Raw genomic sequence first — 27,756 nt, forward strand, 5'->3', positions numbered from 1 at the left:
AAATGGTTTTATTCAAGGTTCTTAGGGTTTGTAAATCATAAACACAAGTAGGTAATATCCAGCGTGTTCTGAAGAAAACCTGAGAGTTCTTATAGTAAAAAGTATGCTCTTAAGAAGAATCAGTCCCACGTTCTTTTTAAAAAAATATATTTTTATTGATTTTAGAGAGGGAGGGAGAGAGAAACATCAATGATGAGAAAGAATCATTGATCAGCTGCCTCCTAACTGGGGATCAAGCTCACAACTTGGGCATGTGCCCTGACCGGGAATCGAACTGTGACCTCTTGGTTCATGATCAACCACTGAGCCACACCAGCAGGGCCGGTCCCGCAAGCCCCCGAATTGGTCCAAGATGGTGATCCTCTAGATGACTTGTGTTCTGGATCATTCTTTCCTAAGTTCCTCAGGGGAAATCAGGGTTATCTATAGGACCTATTTATCTGAGGATCAAAAGTTTAAATAACAGGCTAGTTAAAGCAAGAGATGGTTCCTCTGCCTCAGCTACTTGATTTTAGTAATTTGGCAGCTTGACTATAGTGATTCCTCTTTATTTCTTACACTCATTCCTCAACATCACAGATTGGGAAGGCAATACAAACAAAAGCAAGAAATGTAAGCTGCTGTTTTCATTTACTCATTATTCATTCAATAGACGTTCACTGAATGTTTACTAGCACTTGTCAGTCTGGCCAGTAGTATGTTCTAGAATTGTTAAAACATCGGCAGTTAAGAACTTTTGTCAGTGCAGGCCCAATACATTCTATTAAGTGAAGACCCTGTGGCCTTTATGACATCACTGCAGGTAGGTGTTATCACTGTCATTTTTCAGACAAGAAACGGGAGGTAATTCCCACAACCACAAAACTAGAATATGGCAAAGCTGGGCTTCACACCTGGCACTCCAACTAATCACTACCACACCTCCTCCTCTTAGCTGCTACTAGACACCATTGCAGCATCTGGAATTATCAAGCAAGAAATGAAGCACTAATGGGGGCAACAGGAAGATTCTTTTTTGAGAACATCCAGAGAAATTATCGACTCTTCTTTAGTAATGAAGTAGGGAACCTGGAGGGCACTAAATCCGGCCCATCTTAGGTTTTCACTTAATCCTCAGTGCTTGGGGAGTATCAAGGGCCCATGACAAACTCAGTGAGTCTCCTACCTTGGGGGAGACACCCCATGAAGCCTTGCCTGTAGAACTTCAACAGTATTCTGAAATTCGATTATTTACAGATTTACTGATGGTATCTGGAATGTTTCAGACAGCACTAAATATAGGATGCTATTCTGCTCTACAAGACAACACAAGTTCAAGCCAAAGGTTTCCTCCAGTCAAATTCCAGTGGATGCTTGGCTGGCACTTGCGATATTCTAAAAGCAAAGACTAGAGAACACAATTCTTGCAGTTCTGGACTAGGTCTCACATTCTAAAGAAAAACCTCCAGATCACTGTAAGGAAATGTCCACCCCAAGAATTAACCTTGAAGGAAGACAAGGCTCCTTAGAATGACCATTTATTTTTAAGGAAATACTAAACTTGATCAGATTTTGCATCCCATTCAAGAATATCTTCAGCATTTTAAGGGGTGACAGTCAACATTATGAGAACAAACATATTTATCCTCTGGATTCTGAGGTGTATGGAAATGAAGTTAAATTAACATATCACTTACCAGGGAGCTGGCAGGGAGAACACAAACTAACATTTATGCCAGGCTTTCTACTGAACTGAAAAGAAAAAAAAAAAACCCAATGCTTAAGAGACAGTGAGTTGATGGAAAGCTTTAACAAATGTCAATTAGTGAGCGGAAGTCTATTTTTAAATTCAGTTCTCTTCACTAAAATTGCTAAAAATGTCCACAGGGTATGGAGATTAATGCCCATGGCTATTTTCCACTTACCATGATGTCATAAAGTAGCTACTGTGTTAAGACAGATATAATACTAAAAAAGGGCAGTTTTAGAAGCAGATTTTTCTTTTGAAGGCAAAACAAAAAAGGTAGGTAAGGAAAGGTGAAAATTACTATATGTAGGAACACTAGATTTTCCAAGTTACATCAATCAGAAATATAAGCTATTAAATCAAACCTAATTATACAGAACTTTTTATACTGATGAGACTTAAAAATACCAGATCCCAGGGAAATTAACCTGATAATTCAAATTACTCAAGATTTCTAAGTAACCTAATTTCATTAGAACTAGCAAAACCAATTCTTTCTTAGCAAGCACATTGCTTTTTGTTATTTATGAAGTTACTGCTTACTTTTCCATGTATAGTATCCTGTTCTTAAATGCAACCATGATTAGAAATGGAAAATGATAATTTTATATAAATTAATAATTAATTTGTCCTACTCACCTCTTAATGGATATTATACAAGAGATACAATTTTTCACCAGAATTTTAAGCATATGGATGGCTCTAAGGGATATCTCCACACACATACCCTCTCTCCTCTCTAAGCCCGACAGATTTAAGAATATTTGATGGACAAAGATGTCTCCAATGTACAAATATACTTTGTGTTGCTCCTTTAAATCTTTTCTATACAAAGGCACAGTATGAATACGTCATATTCAGATATAGAAACAGGTATTGAATCTTGGAAACGGTTTTGCTTTTTCACAAATAGGTTCTTTCCTTCCAAATATTTATATGCTTTCTTCCGAAAATCTACATCTGACTCAGCCATAGAAAGGATCTGGTTCCAGGTTAAAATCCAAACTAGAGGATGACACATGCTTCTAGGAAGCTGGTGGGAGACTCAAGTGCAAGAATTCCACATAGAGGTAAAAATGAGGGAAAACAACCATGGTTTAAGACTATCTTTAAAATGCCTCCCAAACTAGTCTTAGCCACCCTTGATTCCAAGTAGCTCTGACCTTGAACTGCAGATAGCACACACATTTGAATCCCAGGAAAAGACAGCCTTTTCTGTGGTAAATGATGGAAGTGACTCTTTTCCCTTTTTGAAAAAAACACAAACCCATTTGGAACAAGACTGCCCATGGTGCTGGGCTCTAAGGTGAGGACAGTGAGAAAGATAAAGTGCACTGATCCATCACCCTTTCATTTGTGTTCCCCACACAAAATAATGTCAGCTTCAAAAGTTAAGGGTAAGAGGTGTTTGAAGGAAGGGAAAGAGGGAATTTGGTGGATCAAAGCACATCTACTATAAGCAATGTCTGAAAAATTTTTCCTGTTTGTCAAGAGAAAATAATGAATGCTGTGTTCCAAACCCTTTCAATAGATCATGCCAATTGTTACAAATTTCCTTCATGTAGTCAAAGACAGTAGGAAAGATAGAATTCTCTGAACTCTGAGCAATCTATATATATAAAAACCTAAGCGACCGAATGACTAGTTGCTATGATGAGCACTGACCACCAGGAGGCAGACGCTCAGTGGAGCTGTCCCCTGGTGGTCAGTGCACTCCCACAGTGGGAGCGCCACTCAGCTGACTGATGGGGGGCGGGGGCAGTGGCGGCGGCAGGCGCAGCGGGAGTGGCAGGGTGCTTGGCCCAGGCTCAGGCTCCTCCCCGGCCGCCTGCCACTTTGCACCCTACTACATCCCTCAGGGGATGTTGGACTGCCAGTTTTGGCCTGATTCCCACAGGCCAGGCCTGGATGGGCGGGGATCGGGTCAAAACCAGCAGTACAACATTCCCTGAGGGGTCCCGGATTGCGAGAGGGCACAGGCCAGGCTGAGGGACCCCACTGGTGCACAAATCTGTGCACTGGGCCTCTAGCAGTTCATATAAAAAAATGCAACAGTACCGTCAAATTTCCCCATCAACTTCCTATGATTGGAAGTTTAACCACAATAAACTTCTATGTATACACATTACAGACAGGCTCTGTAAAACTTGGGGAGTCTAAGTTTTGTTTTGCTCCTGTTACTTTGAATACAAAAGAAATAATTATTTTTAAGACATAAATTAGAATTATTTAGAAAATCATGCAAGTTAGAGTTAGGACTGGTTCTTGCCCTTTAAAAATAATCTTAGTACTGTTCCATTTTCCTTTTTTGATTCTGCAGGTTACAAGCTTTCTGGTTGATTGAGAAGCATTACACTGCGCTCCCATTACCAACATGTTTGTTTTTACCCTTAGTGATGAAGGTTTCTCAGGCAACAGTGGCTTTATTCCCACTGTGTAGAGTTGCAGCTACATTAGCTCCATATCATGTGGGGCAGTGCTGTCCTCCCGACATGGAACACCAACACACAGGTTCTCAGGCACCGGCTGGGCACCTGCCCAGTCCCAGGACTGGATGACATTGACTCAAACTGGACGAAAACTCAAAACACTCCCATACAGGTATAAGATATGGGCTTTTTTTTTTTTTTTAAAGGTAGTCCGTAAGTCTTAAAAAGCATCCTCTCCAGATTATAAAAGGTTAAAACTGTTTAATAGGAACAATCTTGGACAAGCAGAAACAGCTTTGATTGGGAGGATTATGGCAATGTATAACTGGGAAGAACTCCACAGGGATGGTCAGATTGGACAGTCCGTACCTCTTCTAGAGATTCTACATTAAAAAGACGACTGATGAGACATTCTGCCCTCTTTCAAGGCACACGCCACTTCTGAAAACTGTCAGCTTTCCACACAGGCAATGAGATATTTTATTTACATTTAAAAATAGCTTTTTTTCTTCAGCCTAGTGGAAATGCCTAGAGACTAGTCACTGAAATCCCTCCCTAACACAGGTGCAGAACAGCTTTATTGATCTCTGGATTTGTCCAGTCATTCCGAATGTCGTCCAGGTGGTTGTCAAAATCGACGAGCGTTTCATAGGACCGGCTATCCAGGAGTGACGCTGAGATCCTCTGGGCCTCTGGCCAGTCTTCACAGTAATCACTACGAGGTGAAAGAGGAGAAATCAATCTAATGAAAAAAAAAATCTGGCTTTTCAATAGAGTAAACAAAAAACCAGCCATACACAGAGTGGTATAAAGAAGACAATAATGAGTACTAGGAAACATGTAACTGTACATATCAACAATATAAAACGTGGTTAAAATGAGACACCCTCCAAATGATATGCTGACAAAGCTGGTGGTGGATGACTGATGCTTTCTGAGTGATTACCAGTAAACCAAACCACATGCCTGGAAAGATGGTTTGGTTTATGGAGAGGTGCCCTGAGGTTTGGGGTGGGAAGACCCTGAGTAACACTCAGATTCTCTCTACTGCTCTGAAGCCCTATTGGCCTCAGTCCCCCAGGAGCCAAGGAACACACACGATTTCCGTATGAGGGCTGGGCACTCCTCTGGAGAACAAGCTAACTAAAAAAACACAGGAGGTTGGGACCCACTTTTCGGTGGATCTGGGTAGCTGGAACAGGCCACAGCATACTCTGCATATAGGTCACCCTGAGGACAGCACTCACTAGTGTGGGTCTCTGCACCGCCATTTGTTTTCATGGTGTTCGTACACATGGATCGTAGGTACCACGCAGTCCATCGTAAACTTAGTGTTGTCTACCTGCACACAAGAAAAAGGACAGTTGTGAATAGAGCTAACAAAAAGTCAAGGACCAGCACCTTTCTGGAAGTCCTTAGCACCTCCTCGTGGCCCACAAGCAGAAACCCTGCCTTACAGTGTGCAAACACTGCAAGTGGGATGTGTGGAATCGTACCACAGTGTGGCCTAAGGTAAACTGTGTGCTATTCAGGATAAATACCATTTTATTGTTTTCTCACAAAAGTAGAGCTTTTAAACATTTATTCTTCCCTCCCTGTTAGAATTATCTAAATTGAGATTATTTAAAAAGGCTCTGTTAGCTACCTATCTATCTGACTCCTTCCTTCCTTCTTTCCCTATAGGCTATGCTGGCTATTCTAATTGAATGGTTCTCACACTTGAGGGTGCATCAGAATCAACTGGAAGCATATTAAAACACAGACTGCTGGGCCCCAAGAATCTGCATTTCTAACAAGTTCCCAGCTGGTGCTGATACTTCCAGCATGGGGGTCCCACTTTGAGAAATGAGTCTCCTCTTCGGGAGACTTGTTTGCTGTGACTGCAAAAAAGGTGGCAACGGTCTGAAGTATCTGCAGAAAGAAAAGACTGCTTATCCAACAAAGCTCTAGGTTAGCAAGGAAATGCTCAGTAGCCATCCTGTAAATAGAAAACACAACAGGCAATGAAGTGACTTACCATGATGAGAGCTGTATCGCTGAAGCCCTCGGCAATTCTGGAGGCCACCTTCTCCGCAACCTGGTTTGGACTGCAGAAGAAGAACCAGTGAGTTTACCACTGGTTAATGCCATTCAACACTGTCTACCTACAGCATAGTTAACAAGCAATGATAAAAGACCAGTGGTCCAGCTGCAATGACTTGTGCCAAGCACAGGGAATGCTGTAAGGGCAATGGGAGCCCAGAGCAAAGCAGGTTCTGTCCTATCCCACCAGGAAGCCCTTGTGAAGGGGATCCTGAGAAGGCATCTTCTAAACAGAAAGGCTCCCTGGAACCCAGTGGAGAGCACTACCCAAGGCACTTAGATGAATTGCTGCTGAACGCTCCAGGCTAGTGTCAAGCTCCAGGCTGGAAGCTTCCTGGGCCCACCTTTTCCATCTGCAAGCTCCAAAAGTGACTCTGTCCACCTCTTACCTGCTGACAATTGAATTGCTTGCCTTTTCTTTTAAAGAAAATCTCTAAAATTCCCAAACCATTCCAAATCTTCACCATGCTCATCACCTTTGAATTGCTGGCTATGGCCCTGTCCCATCCCAACCTTGATAAATGACAACTTTCTACCTTAAGTCAATAAAACGAATTACAGAGTGGCTCTCACATCATCCTTGGCTACCCCCATACACAAAGTTATTTTTCTATTCCATTTTAGGAAGAGGCCTCTTCCCACCCATGGGCCTATCCGTTCTGACCTCCTCCTCTGGGCCTTATTTATATTCTCTCTGTTGCCCAGCCAGGGTGGCTAAGTGGTTGAGCATCATCCCATAAGCCAAGAGGTCACCGGTTCAATTCCCCGTCTGTTGTGGACACCATCTCTAGTAGGGGGCGTGTAGGAGGCAGCTGATCGATGTTTCTCTCATGGATGTTTCTCTCTCTCTATCCCTCTCCCTTCCCCTCTCTCTAAAATCAATAAAAACATATTTAAAAAATTTACATATATGTTCTCTGTTAACTCTGACAGCTCTGCTGTCAAATCTGAGTAAGTCTTTTCCTATTTAGGATAAAAAATATTTAACTGGTTCCTCTAGCCACTGTCTAAACCAGGGGTGGGCAAACTTTTTGACTCGAGGGCCACAATGGGTTCTTAAACTGGACCGGAGGGCCGGAACAAAAGCATGGATGGAGTGTTTGTGTGAACTAATATAAATTCAAAGTAAAGGAGCGGAGGGGAGAGCAAGAGAACCCTCCGCTCTTTCGGATCCGCGGGCCGAATAGAACAGCCGAACGCGCGGGCCGTAGTTTGCCCACGGCTGGTCTAAACTCTCTCCTCCCTTTCAACCACATTTCTATTTTTAAATTTTTTTAATTCTCACCAGAGGATATTTTTTTCCCCATTGATTTTTAGAGAGTGGAAGCGGGAGAGGGAAGGATTTTTAGAGAAAGGGAGAGAGAAACATGGATGTGATGCCTGAGGATCAAACCTGCAACCCAGGTACATACCCTTGATCAGGAATGGAACCTGCAACCCTTCAGTGCATAGGCCAACACCCTAACCACTGAGCACACCACCCAGGTCTCAACCACATTCCCCCCCCGCCCCCCAGGAGAACATCAAAGTTTAATACCTGCGCATGGGGAATTCACATAGGCATGAAAACTCCCCTCAAACAGGCACCATTCGTTGTGTATGTCAGACATTTGGACAAAGAATGGCGTATTAGATTTCAGAAGTGAGGATGGGGGGTTTCCACGAGTTGAGGAAGAGCTGCACACACGTGGCAGGAAAATCCCCGCTAGGCGACTCAGAAACAGTGGGACCTGGGGTATGTGGCTAACAGGCACCCACCTGAAGCCCTGTTCTACTTCAACACTTAATTCAGATTAGGCGAAGGTGACATCCTAAGATCTTCCTGAAGCAGGTCTTTCTGAATCTCTTGAGCAGGAAAGGGGGGAAGAGTTCAAAAGTTCTGAGTCTTTTGTTTCTTTTTTTAAATATATTTTATTGATTTTTTACAGAGAGGAAGGGAGAAGGAGAGTGAGTTAGAAACATCGATGAGAGAGAAACATCGATCAGCTGCCTCCTGCACACCTCCTACTGGGGATGTGCCTGCAACCAAGGTACGTGCCCCTGACTGGAATCGAACCCGGGACCCTTCAGTCCGCAGGCCGACGCTCTATCCACTGAGCCAAACCGGTTTCGGCAGAGTCTTTTGTTTCTTAATAAGCTGCTTAAAATCAATACCCCAAAAGCAGCTTCACTGTGGCAAAAATTTGGTTCCCTTCAGTTGCATTCCAGTGTTAGAACCTATCATGTGAGAATGAAACAGTCCCAATTCTTGCTTCAGCAGGGTCCCCCAATGGCAATTTAATAAATCCATGTAGGGAGCCCAAATTGCCGCCAGCTGTCTCCTACAGGACTGTCCCAAGGTCCCTTGGTCCACGTTGACCCCAAGGCAGAAGCACCCCACTTCTCTTAAAATCCATTTTCCTCTCTCTGGGTAGCTTCTCTTTCCCAGCATCTGGTCATCGATTCCTATGACGGTGGGATCATCTAGGAAAATGCTTCTTAGGCACTAATAGTAACTCAAGCACATTTCTGAATTGTTTCACAAGAGGCTGACATTTTCCTCCTCATTTCTGTTGAAGAACTGCACAAAATGAAAGGCTTTTGTGGGTAGAATGGGTGAGAATAAAAGCTTACAGCGGAAAGTTAGGGGAGCAGGGGTCTCTAGGGTAGACCTCCCTATGTGCTGACGAGGAGATTCCAGACTGGCTACCTTTGCATTCCTGGGAGAGGCAGAAGGTGCAGTTAGTTTAGGTCTTAGGTCTCGGTTGGTGATATGGGCTTAGCACATACAACTCCATTTTGGGCCTGCTTTCTCTTTTTTCATACTGCCCATAGGTACAGTTCTGTTCTTTGGAACCACTAAGTCCTTAAATAAGTGATTTTGTTTTTCTGGAATAAGTTTCATTCCATCCTACCAATCCTCCTATATAATAAAAGGCTAATATGCAAATTGTCCCCTTGACCTGGAGTTTGACCAGGGGGCGGGGCTGGCCAACTGCCTGCGGCCCCTACCCCCAGCCGGCACTTACATTTTAAAGAGAAATTACACATCAACCCTCATCACTAAACCCTGTAAAGGTAAGGAGTTAACTCCTTCTGAACAGTTTACATAATAAAGAACACCAAATTTGTAAAATTCATGTATAAATTCCCAATAAAACACATCCTTTCCTTTTCGTTGGACACAACTCCCATCCTCCAGTTTTAAACACCATCTCTTTTGCTCAAAAAATGGCAAGCAGGAAGATGAGGTTTCCACAGCAATTTATTCATTATTTTTACGTTTTCAAGAAGACTGTTCACATATTGAGACATCCTCAAACACTATTGCCAAAATGCTTGCTGCTTTTTTTTTTTAAAATAACACTGATGAACCAGTGGAAGCAATTTCCCTTCTTGGTGAAGCCTGTGGGTATCGGTGGCACCTCCAATAAAAGTCCCATTGACAAATATTCTTGGCACGGTGCTCTCGCCAATCATCTTGTCAAGCGTGTCCTGAAACTGGCTTCCCTATTCAAGCATGTCAATTCCACTGTTTTGTAGTTCACCTTCATGTTGTGAAAAAGCTTCTTTGCCATGTTACAGTAGGAACAAGATGTCTTTGAATAAATCACCACATAGTCATCAGAAATGGTTTCTGCTGAACCTGTCCCATGCGCAGCCCATGCTGCACCAGACCTAGCCACTCCACAGGCAGGACATGAAGGAGAAGTGGACCCCAAAGAGGGACTGCAGCAGGTCACCCAGGCTGATGTTGGCCAGGAGGAGGTGGGTGAGCGAGTGGAGCTGCCGCACTTGCAGTAGAGGGCGAGTGCCAGCAGGTTGCGGCCAATGCCCAGCAGCGTGATGGAGCCCCAGCAGCAGTGCCAGGTGCTCGGGCTGAAGAGCGGGGGCCCAGCCCAGCCCAGCCCAGCCCGGTGGCTCAGTGGTTGAACATTGACCTATGAGCCAGGAGGCCACGATTCGATTCCCATCAGGGCACATGCCTGGGTTGCAGGCTCTATCCCCAGTGTGGGGTGCGGGAGGCAGCCGATCAATGATTCCACATTTCTTAAGCTTCTTTAGTAAGTTGATAATCTTGTCCCTCTTGCTCCATTTTCTCATACAACTGTGCAATCTGGTTCTACTCCCTTACCTCTGTGGGCCAGTACCCTTGAAACCTACCAAACAGTTGCCACCCTTCCAAAGCCTCCTAGCTGGGCTGGACTTTTTCTATTTTCTTTGATTGAAGTTACCTTTCCCACTTTTCTTCACTCACTCAACAGGCACTATAGATTTTTTCCTTGCCTCTGTCCCCTTCATTCTCCATCATCCATTTTGTTTAGGGTATCTAGCTATGTGTTTTTTAAAAAAATATTTTTATTGATTTCGGAGAGGGAGAGGGAGAGATAGAAACATCAATGAGAAAGAATTATTGACCGGCTGCCTCCTGCATGCCCCCTACTGGGGATCGAGCCCGAATCCCAGGCACGTGCCCTTGACTGGAATCAAACCCGGGACCCTTCAGTCCGTAGGCCGACGCTCTATCCACCGAGCCAAACCGGCCAGGGCTAGCCATGGGTTTTTAAAATTGCTTCCTAACTGTTCTATATTTCTAGGCTCTTCTTATCTGATACATTCTGAAAACTCTCTTTAGATCAATTTTCCTAAAATGAAACTTCTTCGCTCCCCACCTCTGCTTGTAAGACAAAAGCCTACCTTTTTCAGCCTGGCAAGTCCAGGCCTTTCTCACCGTGGACCTAGCTACCGTTCTTACCCAAGGAACAAAGCTCTGTGTGTCTTTAATTTCAGTAAATGACTTATTTATTTACATAGTCAGTAAAACTGTCTATGTATCACCTCCCTCACCCACACTGGTCTGTTTGGAATGAACCTCTCAACCAATCTTTGCTTGTTGAATTCTTTCCCATCTTTAATGCCTAGAAAATGTCACCCTTGCTGGAGGTCTTGCCAAGTTGCCCCATATGAGATCTATTTGTCCCTTCTCTAAACACTGTTTACTTCTAAAGGCTTTAACACATAATCCTTGGTGTGCAGTTGTCTTTTTTTGCATCTTATTTTCTCCACACAATAAGAATCTCAGCTTTTTGAAGCAGATACTGAGCTATATACAGGGTGTTGCCCAAAATTGTATACACACTTAACAGCTGATAGCTCAATTGATGTCCCTTTCTTTTATGATTTAACCCAATGGAATTAATAATTTAAAAGTGTATATATATTTTTGGGATATCCTGAATTTTAATGACCATAAAAATACATCGATTATTTTTAATTTATTTAAAAAAACACACTATATGCCCTGGCCGTTGTTGCTCAGTGGTTGGAGGAACACCCACATCCGAAGGGTCTTGGGTTCGATTCCTGGTTAAGGACAGGTATCTGGGTTGTAGGTTTGATCCCCAGCCTTGGTCGGGGTGTGTGTGGGAGACAACCAATGGACGTGTCTCTCTCACATTGATGTTTTTTTTCTCTCTCTGTCTCTCACCCTCTTCCTCTCCCCCTTCCTCCCTTCAACTCTCTACAAATCTATGGAAAAAATATCCTCTGGTGAGGATTAAAAAAAAAAAAACAAAACACACTATAAATTACAATCATTTCCTTGTGATTAAACTGAAAAAAGCAGAATTGTGTTTTTTTTTTTTTAAATATATTTTATTGATATTTCACAGAAAGGAAGGGAGAGGGATAGAGAGCTAGAAACATCGATGAGAGAGAAACATCGATCAGCTGCCTCCTGCACACCTCCCACTGAGGATGTGCCCGCAGCCAAGGTACATGCCCTTGACCGGAATCGAACCTGGGACCTTTCAGTCCGCAGGCCGACGCTCTATCCATTGAGCCAAACCGGTTTCGGCCAGAATTGTGTTTTATAATATCCTATTCTATTTTCACTTTCAAAACTGGGAATTTATAGTGATATGCTGATTATAAGTCTGCATTATTACGTTAAAAAAATGAAAAAAAAAAAAACCCACAAAAAAAAAATCAAAAAACAACATGAGAAAGGAGCCTAGAGATTCTTGTCTCTCAGAGCAGCACAGAAAGCTCCCAAAGTAAAGGCAGTGCTTCACTGTACACAAGTGCCAAGTTCCCACAGCTCAGATGGGAAATGGTAGGAGCAGGAACAGGGCTGCTTATCCATCCACCAAAGGTGGAAAAGAGATGCCCTGACTGCTCTGCATCGTTACCGGTCCTGGCTCACACCTCATGTGCAAAGGGAAAAGAAGCTGGCATTTGCTAAGTGCATGATCCTCTAGGGACTTGTGAGCATGTGCCATGAAGAAACTTACAAAACTATTACCCTAACATTTATGATTATCGTGGTAGTTGGTGATTTTTCTTGGGAACCAGAGTCAAGAAATAGTCATTAAAAATAAGAACTACTATTTTAGATGCCCATGAACTCAAAATTAAAATTTATTCCTTTGAAGGAAGTTTTAACCAGATCATATCAACTCCTGTTCCTGTGAAGAATCAGCTGCCACATCACACTGCAGGAACCCTGGAGACTGGGACCACTTTGCTAAGCCCCTTTCCAACTAGCACAGAGCTAGGCATTTACTCCTAACTGAAATCTTACATTTTTACATTTTGTATCTAAAAGCTTTTTACTGAGTATCTACCTTAGGCCAGGGCACAGTGCCCGGTACTGAAATTTACACATGAAATGCTGATTTTTAAACAAAACACCAGTAATTATGACATGATATAATGAGACAATGCAAAGACCTCAAGTTTAGGAAATGACTAAACAGTTACAAACACCTTACATTTCCTTTTTTTAATAATAAAACATTGAATAATCCTTTTTTGATAAAAGTAATCATAGGGCTAATAATAGTGCCAGCTCCCGACTTTGAACCAAGCACCAAACTAAAATGCTGCTTGTTACAAGCACTCACTGAGGTACTGGCTTTTAGCTCCATTTACAGATAGAACCACCAAGGTCAAGGAGGTGAATCAGTAAGTCACTTAGAATTTGAACCCAAGTCCCCTGGCTCCAAAGCTTATTCTGAGACAGTTAATCAGCTGACATTTCTAAAAGAAGAGCACATTTTTAGCTAGGTCTGGCTGAAGAGAGAAGGAAAGATTTTCAGGTAGATGCAAATAGTGCTTAAGAAGGAAGTTGGTATATTTCAGCTCCTAAGCTTCCAAGCATGTGGCCTTTGTGCAGGGACTGTCTCTGGCTGGAGTTTCTTCACCTGAGCATCCTTGGGAGGATGACATAGGACAATGCCAGTAAAGCCCCAGGTTGGGTACAGAGTTAGGGACTCCAGGTTAACTCCTAACACAATACCAGCATGTGGGAGGGATGGATGAAATCCTGAAGCAGAGCAGACTCACCAGAAAGAACGAAAGAGTTACTGGGCACACTTCTGCACTCCCTCCCCCGCTAATGTTTAATTTTCTCTATGGATCTGAGAAATGGCTGGTTGGTAGGTACTTAAACATCAACATCAATGGGGGAATGCAAAACCTCCTGAGCACAGAGCAGGTGAAGGAACCAGGAACAAAACAGCATGAAAATGGTGCCTGAGTAAGATATTACTGGGCTGGGCTAAAAAATAAGGTCTGAGTTCTGAATAGAGGCAGGAAGATGGAGAGGCCAAGAGCCAAAGGAGGCATGTGGATGAGAGACCCTGTGCAGGTACACTAGGGACGATCACATAAGGCATGGATTAGGGGGTAGGCGTGGGGAATAAAGGAAGGGGAGGCATCTAAAATCACCTGACAAGCCAAGTGCCCTTACCTCTTGACAGTCTCCTCTCCTTTCTTAAAAAATAGCTGTGGGTTGCCCTAGCCGGTTTGGCTCTGTGGATAGAGCACCTGCCTGTGGATTGAAGGGTCCCAGGTTCGATTCCGGTCAAGGGCACATGCCCAGGTTGCGGGCTCCATCTCCAGTGGGGGGCGTGCACGAGGCAGCCAATTAATGGTTCTCTCTCATCACTGGTGCTTCTCTCTCTCCCTCCCTCCCTGAAATCGATAAAAATATATTATATATGAAAAACAGAATAGCTGTGGGAAAGAACTGCTTGGTTCAGGAAAACCCTCCTTCCAAGGACAGCTCTCTACTGCTTATACAATAAAGTTCAAAATATCTTAAAGCTGAGTATGGCCTCACCCTACTTTTCCAGACTCCCTTGCTACCATTTCCTGTGTGTGTGCACCCCATGTCCCTGCCCCTTTTCCAGGTGATGTCTTCATCATGTTGTCCCCTCTTGGAATGCTGTCCCCGCATGGTCCCTACCTGACAAGATGCTGTCCACTCTTGAGTGCCCAGTTCAAATGACTCCCTTTCCTGTGGGCTCCTCTGGTCATACCAACAGATGCAACTTCTCCCTGCTCCGGCTATTACAGCCCTCTGCACCACCCTCATGGCAATCGGCCTATTGTTTTGTGTTAGTCCTGTGTCAGCAATATCTTTCATATTCAACCCAGCAACCGGCAGGCAAGGGCAAAGAGTCTTTAGCTTTGCTCATCACAGAGCTTGGCTGCTCAGGGCAGGCACTCCGTGCCAAGTCAAAGACCAAGCCTGACATGTTCCCATGAATAGGCTTTAGATCAGAGATGGGAATGCACTGAGTCATCAATACATGGAAGGTGGATAGAATAAAATGGAGAAGAGGTTCTAGAAGGAAGGAAGTTAGTAAGAGATGCAACTGAGGAGAAGTGAGTGGTGCTCTTGGGCTCAGAGAGTGCCTATGTGCTGTCATCCCAGGGGAGGCTTCAATAGTTGTTTTGAGCCTAGAGTTTCCCTTGTTACTCTGACTCCCTCAGAATCCCTACTGGACTCAGTCCTCCAAGGATAAGAGGGTTTAAGTCTCTGAAGTGCATTTGTATCTCATCAGTGATGGCAATATTTGGTCACCAGTTTGTTATATTATTTCCAAAAATGCTATTGAGTCCAACCTCTCGCCTATCCTGGTCAAGTGGACATAATTCCAGGAGTTTAGGTCTAAGGTCCTTCACTGCATCTCCTAACTGCCTGGACACTGGAGTCAGTCACTGTGAGGACAGTGTGTCAGTGCCTCCCATTATATACTGTGCTCCTGGCTTCCCATGTGGCCAGGCTCCTGGCTGGAGGAACTCAGGGAGGCGGTATGTGTGTGTCAGGGCATGACTCCTTTGGGCTTCTTCTGGTGAGGACACCTCAGGCTGGCTGCTGGCCATGTCCTTCAAACAAAGGGCATTGCTCTTCTTGAGGATGACTTCTTTTATCCTCCTTTTTTTTTTTTTAAAGTGATTTATTAATTTTAGAGATAGCGGAAGGAAGAAGGATATATTAGAAACATGGATGTGAGAGAAAAACAATGATCAGCTGCCTCCTGCAACCCCCTACGGAGGATCAAGCCCACGACCCGGGCATGTGCCCTGACTGGGAATTGAATCGGTGACCTCTTTTTTTGTTGTTTATTAATCTTCAGTAAGGATATTTTTTTCCATTGATTTTTAGAGAGCGGTGGAAGGAAGCGAGTAAGTGTGTGTGTGTGTGTGTGTGTGTGTGTGTGTTTGGGGGGCACAGAGAGGGAGGGGGAGAGAAAGAGTGTGTGTGTGTGTTTGGGGGGCACAGAGAGGGAGGGGGAGAGAAAGAGAGAAGGAGGGAGGGAGGGAGGGAGGGAGAGGGAGAGGAAGAGAGAGAGAGAGAGAGAGAGAGAGAGAGAGAGAGAGAGAGAGAGACATTGATGTGAGACATATTGATTTGGGGGTGGAACCTGCAACCCAGGTACGTGCCCTTGTTAAGGGAATGAACCTGAGATCTTTTGGCGTGCAGGCTGACGCTCTAACCACTGGGCAACACCGACTGGGCAGACTTCTTTTTTCTTAAAATTTTTTTTCTATTACCATCTCTATATATAAAAGCCTAAGCGACCGAACGACCAAATGACCAGTTGACGGGTCACTATGACGTGCACTGACCACCAGTGGACAGACGCTCAATGCACAGGACTGGGTTCCCTCCTGTCTGGATTGGGCCTGCGGGGATTGGGCTCCCTCCTGTCTGGATTGGGCCTGCATGGATTGGGCTCCCTCCTGTCTGGATCGGGCTGAAACTGGCTCTCCGAAATGCTCTGAGGGGTCTTGGATTGCGAGAGGGTGCAGGCCAGGCTGAGGGACCCCACCAGTGCACAAATCTGTGCACTGGGCCTCTAGTTGACATATAATATTATATTAGATTCAGGTGTACAACTTTGTGATTGGGCATTTATATAACTTATGAAGTGATCAACCCATAAGTCAAGTACTCAGCTGACACCACACATCTATATATTTAAAAGCCTAAGCGACCGAATGACCAGTCCCTATGATGTGTACTGACCACCAGGGGGCAGATGCTCAACGCAGGAGCTGCCCCCTGGTGGTCAGTGTGCTCCCACAGCTGGCCAACCTCCCACAGTCCCTCCCCCTGGCCAGCTGGCCCTGATCACCAGGCCGAGGGAGGGACCCCACCCATGCACAATTTGTGTGCCAGGCCTCTAGTACTTATTCTAATAGTGTCGACTTACATTCCCTGTGCTGTACTTTACATCCCTGTAACTGTTTTTATAACTGGAAATTTGATCCCTCCCCAAAGAGGACTTCTTTGCTCAACTTTCCTCTCTGTCCTATGAGGCCCAGGAATGGTATTGGCTTTTGTCACCAGCTTTCGGTTACTGCACTATTCTCTTGTGAGGTCTCTTACATACCTCCCACACCTTTGGAAATAATCTGCTTATTAAATCCTCCTCAAATTGTCCTAATTTTAGTGTGTCATCTCTTTCTCTGTTGGGACTAATACCGAGGCAAAAATAAAGCAGAGTTCTCTGTTTTGCTCCTAGGAGCCAATACGAAGGAAGCAGCACACACCATATTTTCATCATAGTATCAGACCCTTAGAGCACCAAATCTAAAAGTTGTTTTATTTATCCCAAAAGAGAGTGGTATTCTTTCCTAATGCTCTGTCCTACATCATTCCTAGTTTGGGAATGGGAAGCAAGGCAGAGCTGAGTGGGGACCGCGATTGAGGTCCATGACTGTTGCTTTCATTGCATGAATTTTCTTCAAGCAAAATAAAGAAGATACAAAACAGAAACCCGAAGTTAATATAAATGTTTAGACTTTCTGTTGTTTAGAATTATCCACCCCACAGTTTCCCTCAAATACTATAAACAAGCACTGAGGGCAGGGAGGGGTTTTGTTCTCACAGATTTCGCATCTCGAGCCTATAGAAGAAGATCAAAAAGCACACCGGAGATGTCTTTGTCTGTCACATGATCATTCAGACTACAGAGAATTTTTGCATGAACATACCTGGCATCCTTTACTCGTTCATTAGCTTGATAATAACCAGCAATCACATAGCTATTATCTTTGCACCATGAATCAATCTGAAAGAGGAACAAAAATTGGGAAGAAAAGATAAATAATTTTCCCTTAAGTATCAAGTCTTAACAAACACAGGAGACCTCTCCCTTCCAAATGCTGAGACAAGACACCATATAAACCTGTATCCTTCTCCCTAGAAGAAGGGCTACAATAAATGAAATGGGTGTTCACAGAAAAAAAGGTCATTCCAACCTGCTTTCCACAGGCCAGAGAGAGCACAGAAGAGCATGGGCCCCTCACTCTCATTGAGGTAGTATGTCTTCCCATTAAAGACCAGAAGGGGTGGGGCTAGACATAAGGAATGACCTTCCCACCAAGTCCCTTCAGAAGGCCCCAATGTTGAGACATATTAAACAGGAGCGACGCTGTGGGGAGGTGGGGTAAAGGAGACTATCTTTACCCACCTTCTCTTACAATATAAAGAATTGAGGCATTCTGGGGCATGAAAAATACTTGAGATCATTTAAATCAATCGTTCACAGATAAGCAATCTAAAGCTCAGAAGTTCTAAGTTTGCGTAACCTGGGAGGGCATCTAAGTCTCTTTTGAAACCAAGCTTTTTTGTACTATACTTCAGTATTCCTAGCAACATACCATGAAAAACCCTTCATACTGGAATGTGGGGTAAATAGGTACACACACACAGGTGGGCAGATGCAGGCAGGAATGCCCCCGTGTGGGTGCAAACACACACTCAATTCCATGTGACATGCTTTTAAATGGGAACATGGTGGCTGACTTTGAAAGTTATTTTGTCCATTTTTAATGCCACTCTTCTCTCATCAGATTTAGCTTCCTGCAGGTCTAATGCTATTATTAAAAACAAAAGGTCATCCTGTTTTGCCATAATGGAATTTTAATAATATACTGCAATAAATTCTATTCTCAGTCTGCAGAAGAAGAATAAAAATTGATCCTTGCTTTTTTCACAGCAAATTAACTGGTTAAAATGTTTTTCTTTTTCATTTTTTTTTGTTTAATATAGTCCTATGTCTCTTTTTCTTGAATTCTGGTTTGGACCTCAGTCTCCTTTATGACTAAAAGCAGACATTACAAGACGGTTACAGTTCAAGGTTCCCTGGCTAACAGGAGGATTAGAATAATTCTGGCCTCCTAAGAGCTCATGAATTACCATATTGGGTCAAAACCAAGGCTTATTAAACCAATTAGATATTTTGGCCATCCATCCAAAAGATTAGGGCTGTCTCTCCAAAATATTTATAATGGCTCTTTCACTGTAACTTTGCTGGAAATGACTCCAAAATTACCTATACAGTATTTTGTCCTTTTACCCCTTAAAGGAATGGCTTCTAGAAACTATAAGCAGCAATGCCTTTCATTAAAACACACACACACACACACACACACACACACACACACACACACACACCTCTATGTAGCATCAAAGGGTATAGTCTAGCTTTAAAATGTGGCACCTGACCCCCTTCCCTGCACTCAGACCCATTAGATTAGTCACCCCTTTAATGTAGCCTTCCCAGCCTTTGTTTCTAATCAAAGACCACTCTCTTGAGTGTGTCCTCACTCAAAGTGACCTTTATCTCTGCCCACTTTGTTGTCCCTCTCCCTGCCCTCTGGTATGGGTTTGTCCTTATAGAACTAGTGATGTGTCCCAAGTTTGGCTACTGTCTTAGTTTCCTATTGCCCTTGTAACAAGTTACACAAGCTTAGAGGATTAACACAACACAGACTTATTATTTTATAGGTCAGAAGTCTACAATTGCTCTACAGGAGGATGCTACCCTTTTCTAGCATCTCAAGGTCATCCACATTCCTTAGCTAGTGGCTGCTTCTGTCATCACATCTTTGAGTGAATTTTTGCTTCCCTCTTTTAAGAACCCTTACACTAGATCCATCCAGGATAATCTCCCCATCTCAAAACCCGTAATCTTCTGCCGAGTAACATCTTCATGGGTCCTAGGGATTAGGATGTGGACATTTTGGGGGGATATGTTTGGGCTGATCACAGCTACTTTAAAAAAATATATATTTTAAAAGTGATTTTAGAGAGAGGAAGAGAGAAGAAAAGAGAGATAGATACATTGATGGGAGAGAAACATTGATTGGCTGCGTCCTACATGGCCCCTACTGGGGGATCAAGCTGGCAACCCAGGCATGTGCCCTGACCAGGAATCGAACCAGTGACCTCTTGGTGCATGGGATGATGCTCAATCCACTGAGTCACACCAGCTACTTTTAACATAAGGATAAGATAATTATTTGCTACTGGTGATGTCCTGACCATCCCCAGCAGCAGTTTTTAGTGAGCAGTCTAAGCTGCTATTAGCTCCCTTTCCTGGGTTAAAGGCAAGGGTACAGGACTCCTCAGCAAACACACTGCACACCTTGACTTACACTTTAGCTGACTAGGGCAAATTCCTGTATAAAGAACCTCAAGGGCCTAGCCAAATTCCAGCATAAAAATAATGTCATGACCTTGAACTTCTAGGACTCTCTGAATAGGCTACCCTAAAAGTGAACCTGGTCACAAAGCTCTGCTTGGTTTTAGAAACTTTTAAATGATTTAAACAAGAATAACCAAGTTAACTGTATGCAGCTGTCCAGATATAGACACAACTGGCCAGCAATTGAGGAATGGAGAACACGAAAGTGAGAAATGCAGGACTAAGGCCTTCCGTCAGCCACCAGAGACCACAGAGGCAGGGTAAACAAGTTTTTTTCCCTTTTTTTAAATCCTCACCTGTGGACATGCTTAGGGAGAGGAAAGGAGGGGGAGGGGAAGAGAGAGAGGGGAAGAAGAGAGAGAGAGAGAGAGAGAGAGAGAGAGAGAGAGAGAAATATTAACTGATTGCCTTAAGTGCCCCGATTGGAGACTGAACCTGCAACCCAGATATGTGCCCTGACCAGGAATCAAACCGGTAACCTTTCGGTGGCCAGGATGATGCTCAACCACTTGAGCCACTCTATCCTGGTAACAGGTTTTAATAAGAAGGGAAGAGTTTTCTTTGATAGTCTTGAAAATGGTACCAGATATTAGGTGAGAGTGAAGTGAAAGTCAGTGTGTGGAAGATGAACAGTGTGGGCAGGGGTTGGGGTGGGGATGGGGCAGGCAGGGCCTCCAGAATCTTGCAGTAAGCCCAACATAATGGCTCATTAATAAAAATCCTAGTGGATTAAAGCGGTAACTTGCTCAGTAGGGGCAACTTGCTTCCTCCCAAGTGGGGCAGGGTAAGGTAAAAGAGCTGAGAAGCGGTTTGACCTCTGATCTCAGTGAACTTGTTTCCTTTTTCCTTGCCTTGCTGCTATAATTCCCTACTTCTGTCATGCATTTTGTGAATAATCAAAATGAAAATCAAAGTTCATATAACACCCTGAAACCTGATGTCAACTTAGTAAAACTAACTCTGAATACAAGAGTCCCAATTCTGTATTTATTCATGCAGTTTCTTTTATTTTTCAGAGGGAAAGAAGGACACTTTAGCCTTGGCATAAGCCTTATACCCTCTCTATTCAATCCAATTTTTGGCTCATTCCAGTCCAGACACTAGAACTACTAAAGGCACTGGGTTCAACCCACTCATTCCCAATTAGACACAGCACAAAGTAGCTTCGCTCAGCAAACTTGCTAATATTTGCATACGTGAGGCATGTTACAATTTTCAAGGCACTGTCACCCACCTCTCATGACTATAAAACAGACATAATGTAGGCAAGACAGGGCACTGATAAAGAGCCACTCTGAGTAGGGCTTGCCACTTACAAGTTGAGGTTGGTTGTGGCAACAAGCAGGCCTTGGAGGCTAAATTTAGAGGGGTTGTTCATTTCCTTGAGAAGAAAAGCTCTTTCTTAAGTGGGATGTTGAGTTTTCTATGGAATAGAAAGTAGCTGGCTCCATAAAAGAAGAGGTCTGGAGGTAAATGGGATGGGACAGAGGGAGAAGTCAGGGGGAAGAACTGAAAGGAAGACCCAGAGTAAACATCTCCCTCTCCCAAGCTAGCATATGAATGTTCTGGAATAAGGGGCAGAAGGAAATAGGGGGCTTAGGGAAGGGCCAGAGGACAGCAACTCCTGCAAATGAGTCCAGAGAAGGCACACATGGAGCAACAGAAAGAATTCAGGCCAATTGGCAAATAAGAAAGTTATCTGAGCAGAATGTAGTCAAAGGCTGCTCCACTGTACTAGGAAATCAAAGAGGGAAAAGGACAAAAAGGGCTTAGAGAAATAGAAGGTCTATGCTAATTTTCCTACTAACATTTTATGGGTTTTTGCTCTTAGACAAAATTCTGTCACTACCTATGTCAAAGGGTTATAAAGATAAATAAGATAACAGGCATAAGAATAAAAAGCACCCAGAAATGCAAGGATTTTTTTGAAATGGAAAATTATAATGAAAAGCCTTTCTAAAGAATCTGATGTTGCCCTATGATGGGCTATATATCAAGTCAGCCTTTCCCACTTATAAAAAATAATTACAATATGAAATTCCCTAAATAGAAAAAAAAAACAACCCCGAGAACAAGGCCTCATTTATACAGTTTCGTGGATTTAGGTGCTTTATTAAAATTACATCAGTGTGCCGAAACTGGTTTGGCTCAGTGGATAGAGCATCGGCCTGTGGACTGAAGGGTCCCAGGTTCGATTCCGGTCAGGGGCATGTACCTTGGTTGCGGGCACGTCCCCAGTAGGGGGTGTGCAGGAGGCAGCTGATCGATGTTTCTCTCTCATCGATGTTTCTAACTCTCTATCCCTCTCCCTTCCTCTCTGTAAATAATCAATAAAATATATTAAAAAAAAATTACATCAGTGTATCAGCCGATACACTAATAAACTATGGCTCCTTGCACTGAGATCTTTCATTGCTTTCAGGTTACAAAGTTGCTAAGTCAAAAGCTGAATGATATAAATTTAAATACCTTAAGTGTAATACAAAATTTTTGGATGGCCTCAGAAGGCAAAATTTTCCTTTATAACTTTACTCTGAAATTTATTTAATTTGTACTTGATGGGCATCTTTTTCATGTTTGTCAAATACTGAGGCTACGATTCAAAGTTTTTGTCAATGTAAGTAAGAAAAGTCAGCATAAACCAACACTGCTTGGTAAGTACAGAACTTCGGGTGTTTGTTTTTACTGTTGAAAAGAAGTTATTTCAGAGAATCTACTTTGGACTTAAGTTTGCAGGATGGGAGACTCAAACATTGAAGGCGGAAGTGCTGAGAGTCTGGAGTGCAGAGTGTAATGACACAGGGTGAGAAAGGTTAGAACAGGATTTCTTTCTCTCTTAACAGTGGGCCCATCTTAAGAGTCAAGATCTCCTCTGGGCATCTTCCCGACCAGGTAAGTGGTTTGGGAAGCAGCCCTGCTCCATGGGGAAAATTCATCAACGGTGACTCAAATGCAGTTGTTTATTGTTAGTATACATATTTCATTCTCTCAAGTGTTGTACTCACATCTTGTCATCCTATATAATAAAAGGGTAATATGCAAATTGACCCTAACGGCAGAATGACCATTGGACCAGTCACTATGAGGTGCACTGACCACCTCTTGGTTCCTTGCCCAGGCCGTCAGGCACCGATCACCCAATGGCAAATGGGAAAGCGGGGGTGGGGCTGGCTGCGGACAGTTGGGGAAATGGCCCTGATTGCAGGCCAGGCCTAGGGACCATACCTGCGCACGAATTTCGTGCGCTGGGCCTCTAGTAGGAACCTAACTCTTTAACTCTAATATTTTTTAATACTAATTCCCAGTGAAGTTCAAGTCTGTCCTTATCTATGTATTTCTGACAGGATTGTATAAGGATTTAAAGCAATACTCCTTTTCCTCCTACCCCTCTGGCTACTCAGTCACCCTGTGATTCCTGTTCTTCCATCCACCCTGAAAAAGCTATAGTTTCGCCCTAACCGGTTTGGCTCAGTGGATAGAGCGTCGGCCTGTGGACTGAAGGGTCCCAGGTTTGATTCTGGTCAAGGGCATGTACCTTGGTTGCGGGCACATCCCCAGTAGGGGGTGTGCAGGAGGCAGCTGATCGATGTTTCTCTCTCATCAATGTTTCTAACTCTCTATCCCTCTCCTTTCCTCTCTGTAAAAAATCAATAAAATATATATATATATTTTTAAAAAAGCTATAGTTCCTCAGGCTTCTGTTCAGAGCTCTCCTCATTCTACACACAGTCCTGGCCAACATGACCTGCTCGTACAGCTTCAAAAGTCATTGAGAAGCTACTGGTCCCCAATCTATGTCTCCAGCCCTTGCATCTTCTGAGCTCCAGACGCATTCAACTTCAACACCAGGTTGTCTTCACGTTCCCTCAATGAAAGGCAACACGGTCCTCTCAATGCATAACTCAGAAACTGAGGATTCCCCCTTGCTTTCTTTTCCCTATGTCCACATTTGATTAGTCACCAAGTCCTGTGGACTTTTCCTCCTGGCTCCCCCTGATCCTTCTCTGCATTCACACTGCACTCAGTGTAGGCCACCTCTCTGCCTCTAGTCTTGTATGTTCTCCTGTCTCCAACATTCTCTGTCCCTCTCTTTTTTAAATATATTTTTATTGATTTCAGAGAGGAAGGAAGAGGGAGAGATAGAAACATCAATGATGAGAGAGAATCATTGATCAGGTGCCTCCTGCACGCCCCCTACTGGGGATCGAGCCCACAACCTGGTCATGTGCCCTTGCTGGAATAGAACCTGGGACCCTCAGTCCACAGGCAGATGCTCTATCCACTGAGCCAAACCAGCTAGGGCCCCAACATTCTCTTTGCTGTAGGCTAGAACCATCACTCTAAAAGGCTGACCATGCAACTCACCTCCAGTGGATTCCCTGTCCTCATGATGGTGCCCAAACTCTTTTGTGTGACCTGCAAGGTCCTCTACAATGGTATCTGTCCACTGTTCACCTCTTTACCCTTGGCCCCTTTTGCACATGCTGGTTCCTCTGCCTTGAATGTTCTCCCTCTACTCCCTGGGTTACTATGGCTGGCCCACTGGGCCGCTACTTGCATGTCTCTTTCTTTGGGCAGCCTGCCTTTCCTAACACTGTAAGCCTTGGTTAGCTGACTTTTCTCTTGGACCCCTCACCACTTTCTTCTTAACCCCACATATGACACTTATTCTTCAGCATTGTACTTGTCTGCTTGGCCCAAGTTCAACTGCTAAGCAGGTACTGTGTTTGATATACAGCTGAATCCCTCCATCACAGGCCTGGTACTGTTGGAGCAATAAGTAATCCTGCATTAATGCAACTGGTAAATCTAATTCTCTGCAAGTGAATACACTACACATCCAAGCAGCCTGCAATTCCCTTGATAACAGAATAATTAAGACAGCTGGTTAAAAAGACATGTATTAAAATATACACATGTATACCCCAGTGATGTTTTGGTATTAACAGTACATTTCTTCAGAAGCTACAATGGTTGCTTTTATAAATACCATCTACTTCTTATCTATCTCCTGCTTAGAGATGATATGGAGAAATTCACACAATGACTCAGTTTAATAGGCACTCAAAGGTATGCCCAGTGAGCATGAGCCAGGACCATTTGCCAAAGGTACTTCCTGCTTACCAATTTACATGGGTGTCATAATCAGGTAAATTGTGAAATGGATTTATTTTACTTGGTGGGATGTATAGAGCTAGGATTTCTATGTATGGCTTCTCAAATTTAACTACTTTTTGCAAGAATTAAATATGTTTTTAGTCATAGTTTATTATACTTAAAAGAAAAATACACAGTATTTCAGCTCAGGTACTGAGGCAGGTCTGAGGCTAGTTTAACAACTCACAGGAATTTATAGGTGGTCCTTTTTCCCTTATTGATCACGATACCACAAAAACTATTGCCTATAATTCAATTACCACCCAGTTTATCCGTAGCCCAAGGTCTTCTCCACTGTGCTTCAATAAGGCAGTCATTGTAAGAAGACACATAAAAGTGTGGTGGACAGAATGTACCACTGCTCCCGCTTTTTAATTTTACAAAGTCTTGAGCTCTTAAAACCAGGGCAGCATGCTAGATAAGTCACAAACGGGAAGAGATAAATTTACCTTAACATTGCTCACACACACTCAAGGGGGGCGGGCCGTGCCTGTGATGCCATCGCCACCTCCCTAACGTGTCTCTACTGTGGGATTCCGGAGTACCAACACCAAAAGAACCACAGCGTTTGTACCCTACGTCAGATAGGGAGCCGGCTCGGTGAAGGTGCGCTCGAACCAAACTCCAGCGTGCAGGCATCAAACCTCCCCGCGACTCCAAATCCCAAATGTCAACGCCTTCGAACCATTACCCAGTTAACGACAGCTTGTTTCCATAAAGGCTACTGTTTTGAGGAAATTAATGTGTTACTCGTTGCCTAAAGCGCCTTTAAAAACACCCACGACGGATAGGGTGACTCCTTGGGCCACTGCTACTACAAGCTGCCATCTGCGGGGCAGTTCCTAAGTGCTGGGCAAAGATCTCCGCGCTCTCGCGGGTCATCGCCTTCACCGTCACGGCGACCTCAGAGGGAGGGTTCCAGATCCCGCCGGACGCCTGTCAGCCTCCAGCAGGGACTGCGTGGCAATCTCCGAGGGGCGGCCAGGGGCCGTTCCCACGCTTACCAGAGTGAGCGCCACCTCCAGCATTGGGGCGAGGGCCAGGGTGCCATGGAACAAGGGAATACAGTCCACGAAGAGTGTGTGGTGGGCGCCCGGGCCGCCCAGAGGCAGGTGCTCCTTGCGCGGCTTCTGCTTCTCAGCCACCAGCAGTCCATTGACGGCGCAGTGAGGGTACTTGGCTCCATGAAGCACCATCTTGCAGTAGGCCTGGGTGGTCAGCTTCACCCCGGGCATGCTGAGCCCGGGATGGCCCCGGAGGCCCTGGGCGCCGGCTGAGGCCTGGATCCGCTGCCCGGCCGCGCGACGCCTCAGCGGAGAAGTGGGATGAGGCGGCAACTGCTTGCCGCGGCCCGGCCACTAGCGGAGGCCCCCCACAGGCTCACCCCCACTTTGGGCTGGGATTCCTTGGACATCGACTCTGGCACGAGGAAGTCGACTCGCGTGCCTCAGACTTGACTCCCCGCAACTCGCCCGGCGCCGCCGGAAAGCGGTTCCTCGGCGCCCGCCGGAAAGCAGCCCAGCCCGGCGTTTTACGACGTTCGCGGCTTTTCCCTCCTTCCTCTTCAGTGACCTCTAGCGCTGCCGGGCGCGAGGTGGAGTCCTCCACGATCCCGTGGTGCTCTGCGGCACGGCCTCGCTCTCTTCCGGTCGCAAGCAACCGGGGTGTAGAGGGCGGTCGCGACGGGGACGGTGGGCTGCGGCTGGTCGTCGGCGGCGGCAGGTGAGGCGAGCGGTGGCCTGCCCGCGCCGCTGGGAAGCCGGGGAGGGTCGGGGGCCGGAAGCCATCGGGCCTGAATGCCCGCGGCCCGGCGCCAGCAGGAAGCGGCACTTGGCCCTCAGACCCGTTGACATTGAGGCTGGACTGCGGGCTTCCAGACTAAGGGCCCGCCGAGCCGACTATGTGCCGCTTAGAAGCCTTCGTCTGGCTCCTCCCGCCTTGCCCTGACCGCGGACTGGCTTCGGGCTCTGACCTTGGAGCGCCCGCTAGTCGAGGGAGCGGACACTAGGGGCAGGTCGCCTGCTGGCCTTCCGGGAGCGGCCCGGGCCTGCGTTGCAGCCTCTGCTCTGATCCCTTCAAACTATGCCTGCACGATCTCCCCGGGTTTAACGGGGCTCGTGTAGAGACGCTCCGCTTCCCCGTCTGGAAGGCGTCCAGCGTCCACCAACACGCGGGCCTGGCAATGGGGGGGAGAATGGAAGCGATACTGGAGGAAGGTCGGCTCTGACGTCATGTTTCTGTTTATTCAGCCCCAGTTGGGGTATTTTCTGAATGTGTTGGGGAGCCTATTCATTGGCAACAGGTCCAAGGGGAGATAGGCCTGAAACAGGAAGGGTCCAGGTGAGGCGAGGGTCATCCAGGTCACCCGTTATCTGCAGGGACTGGAATTGAACCAGGACTGTGTTTGCAGCCTTTCTCCCGGGTTCCCCCTTCCTAAATACTAAGTGGAATGCAGCGCATGCCACAATTCCTGTGAGCCATTTGTTACCTTTTCCCTCCAAACAATGGAGCCCATCATGGCACCACAGTGCTTTATTATTTCTAGCTTTTTCATTGTCCTTACTATAATGCTTTCTCCTTGTTTTTTAAGGAA

The 27,756-nt window shown here is 44.9% G+C and overlaps 2 protein-coding genes across 2 annotated transcripts in view; one reads left to right on the forward strand and one right to left on the reverse strand.

Annotated features, from left to right (window-relative positions):
* Positions 1-26,724, reverse strand: EMC8 (ER membrane protein complex subunit 8). The gene is made up of 5 exons (XM_080645780.1): positions 26,168-26,724; positions 17,509-17,585; positions 6,173-6,242; positions 5,403-5,497; positions 1-4,870 (listed from the first exon to the last, which is right to left on the reverse strand). The coding sequence occupies exons 1-5, from the start codon at positions 26,396-26,398 to the stop codon at positions 4,711-4,713; spliced, it is 633 nt and encodes a 210-aa protein (XP_080501906.1). The 5' UTR covers positions 26,399-26,724; the 3' UTR covers positions 1-4,710.
* The window catches only part of COX4I1 (cytochrome c oxidase subunit 4I1), a 10,085-nt gene continuing 9,053 nt past the window's right edge, over positions 26,725-27,756 (forward strand). The window contains exon 1 of the mRNA XM_080645783.1: positions 26,725-26,885. The gene's annotated coding sequence lies outside the window, so the exon portion shown is untranslated. The remainder of the gene's footprint in view (positions 26,886-27,756) is intronic.

This window comes from Plecotus auritus (assembly GCF_963455305.1).
Source record: "Plecotus auritus genome assembly, chromosome: 10".
Classification (NCBI taxonomy): Eukaryota; Metazoa; Chordata; class Mammalia; order Chiroptera; family Vespertilionidae; genus Plecotus; species Plecotus auritus.

What these genes read in the sequence shown, in the direction of transcription:
- EMC8 (XM_080645780.1), bottom strand. Translation starts at nt 26,398, where the DNA reads ATGCCCGGGGTGAAGCTGACCACCCAGGCCTACTGCAAGATGGTGCTT. An exon ending in TGGAGGTGGCGCTCACTCTG is followed by an intron (nt 17,586 to 26,167) that starts GTAAGCGTGGGA and finishes TTCCTCTTTCAG; the next exon opens with ATTGATTCATGGTGCAAAGA. An exon ending in CGGTGCAGAGACCCACACTA is followed by an intron (nt 4,871 to 5,402) that starts GTGAGTGCTGTC and finishes TTCACCTCGTAG; the next exon opens with TGATTACTGTGAAGACTGGC.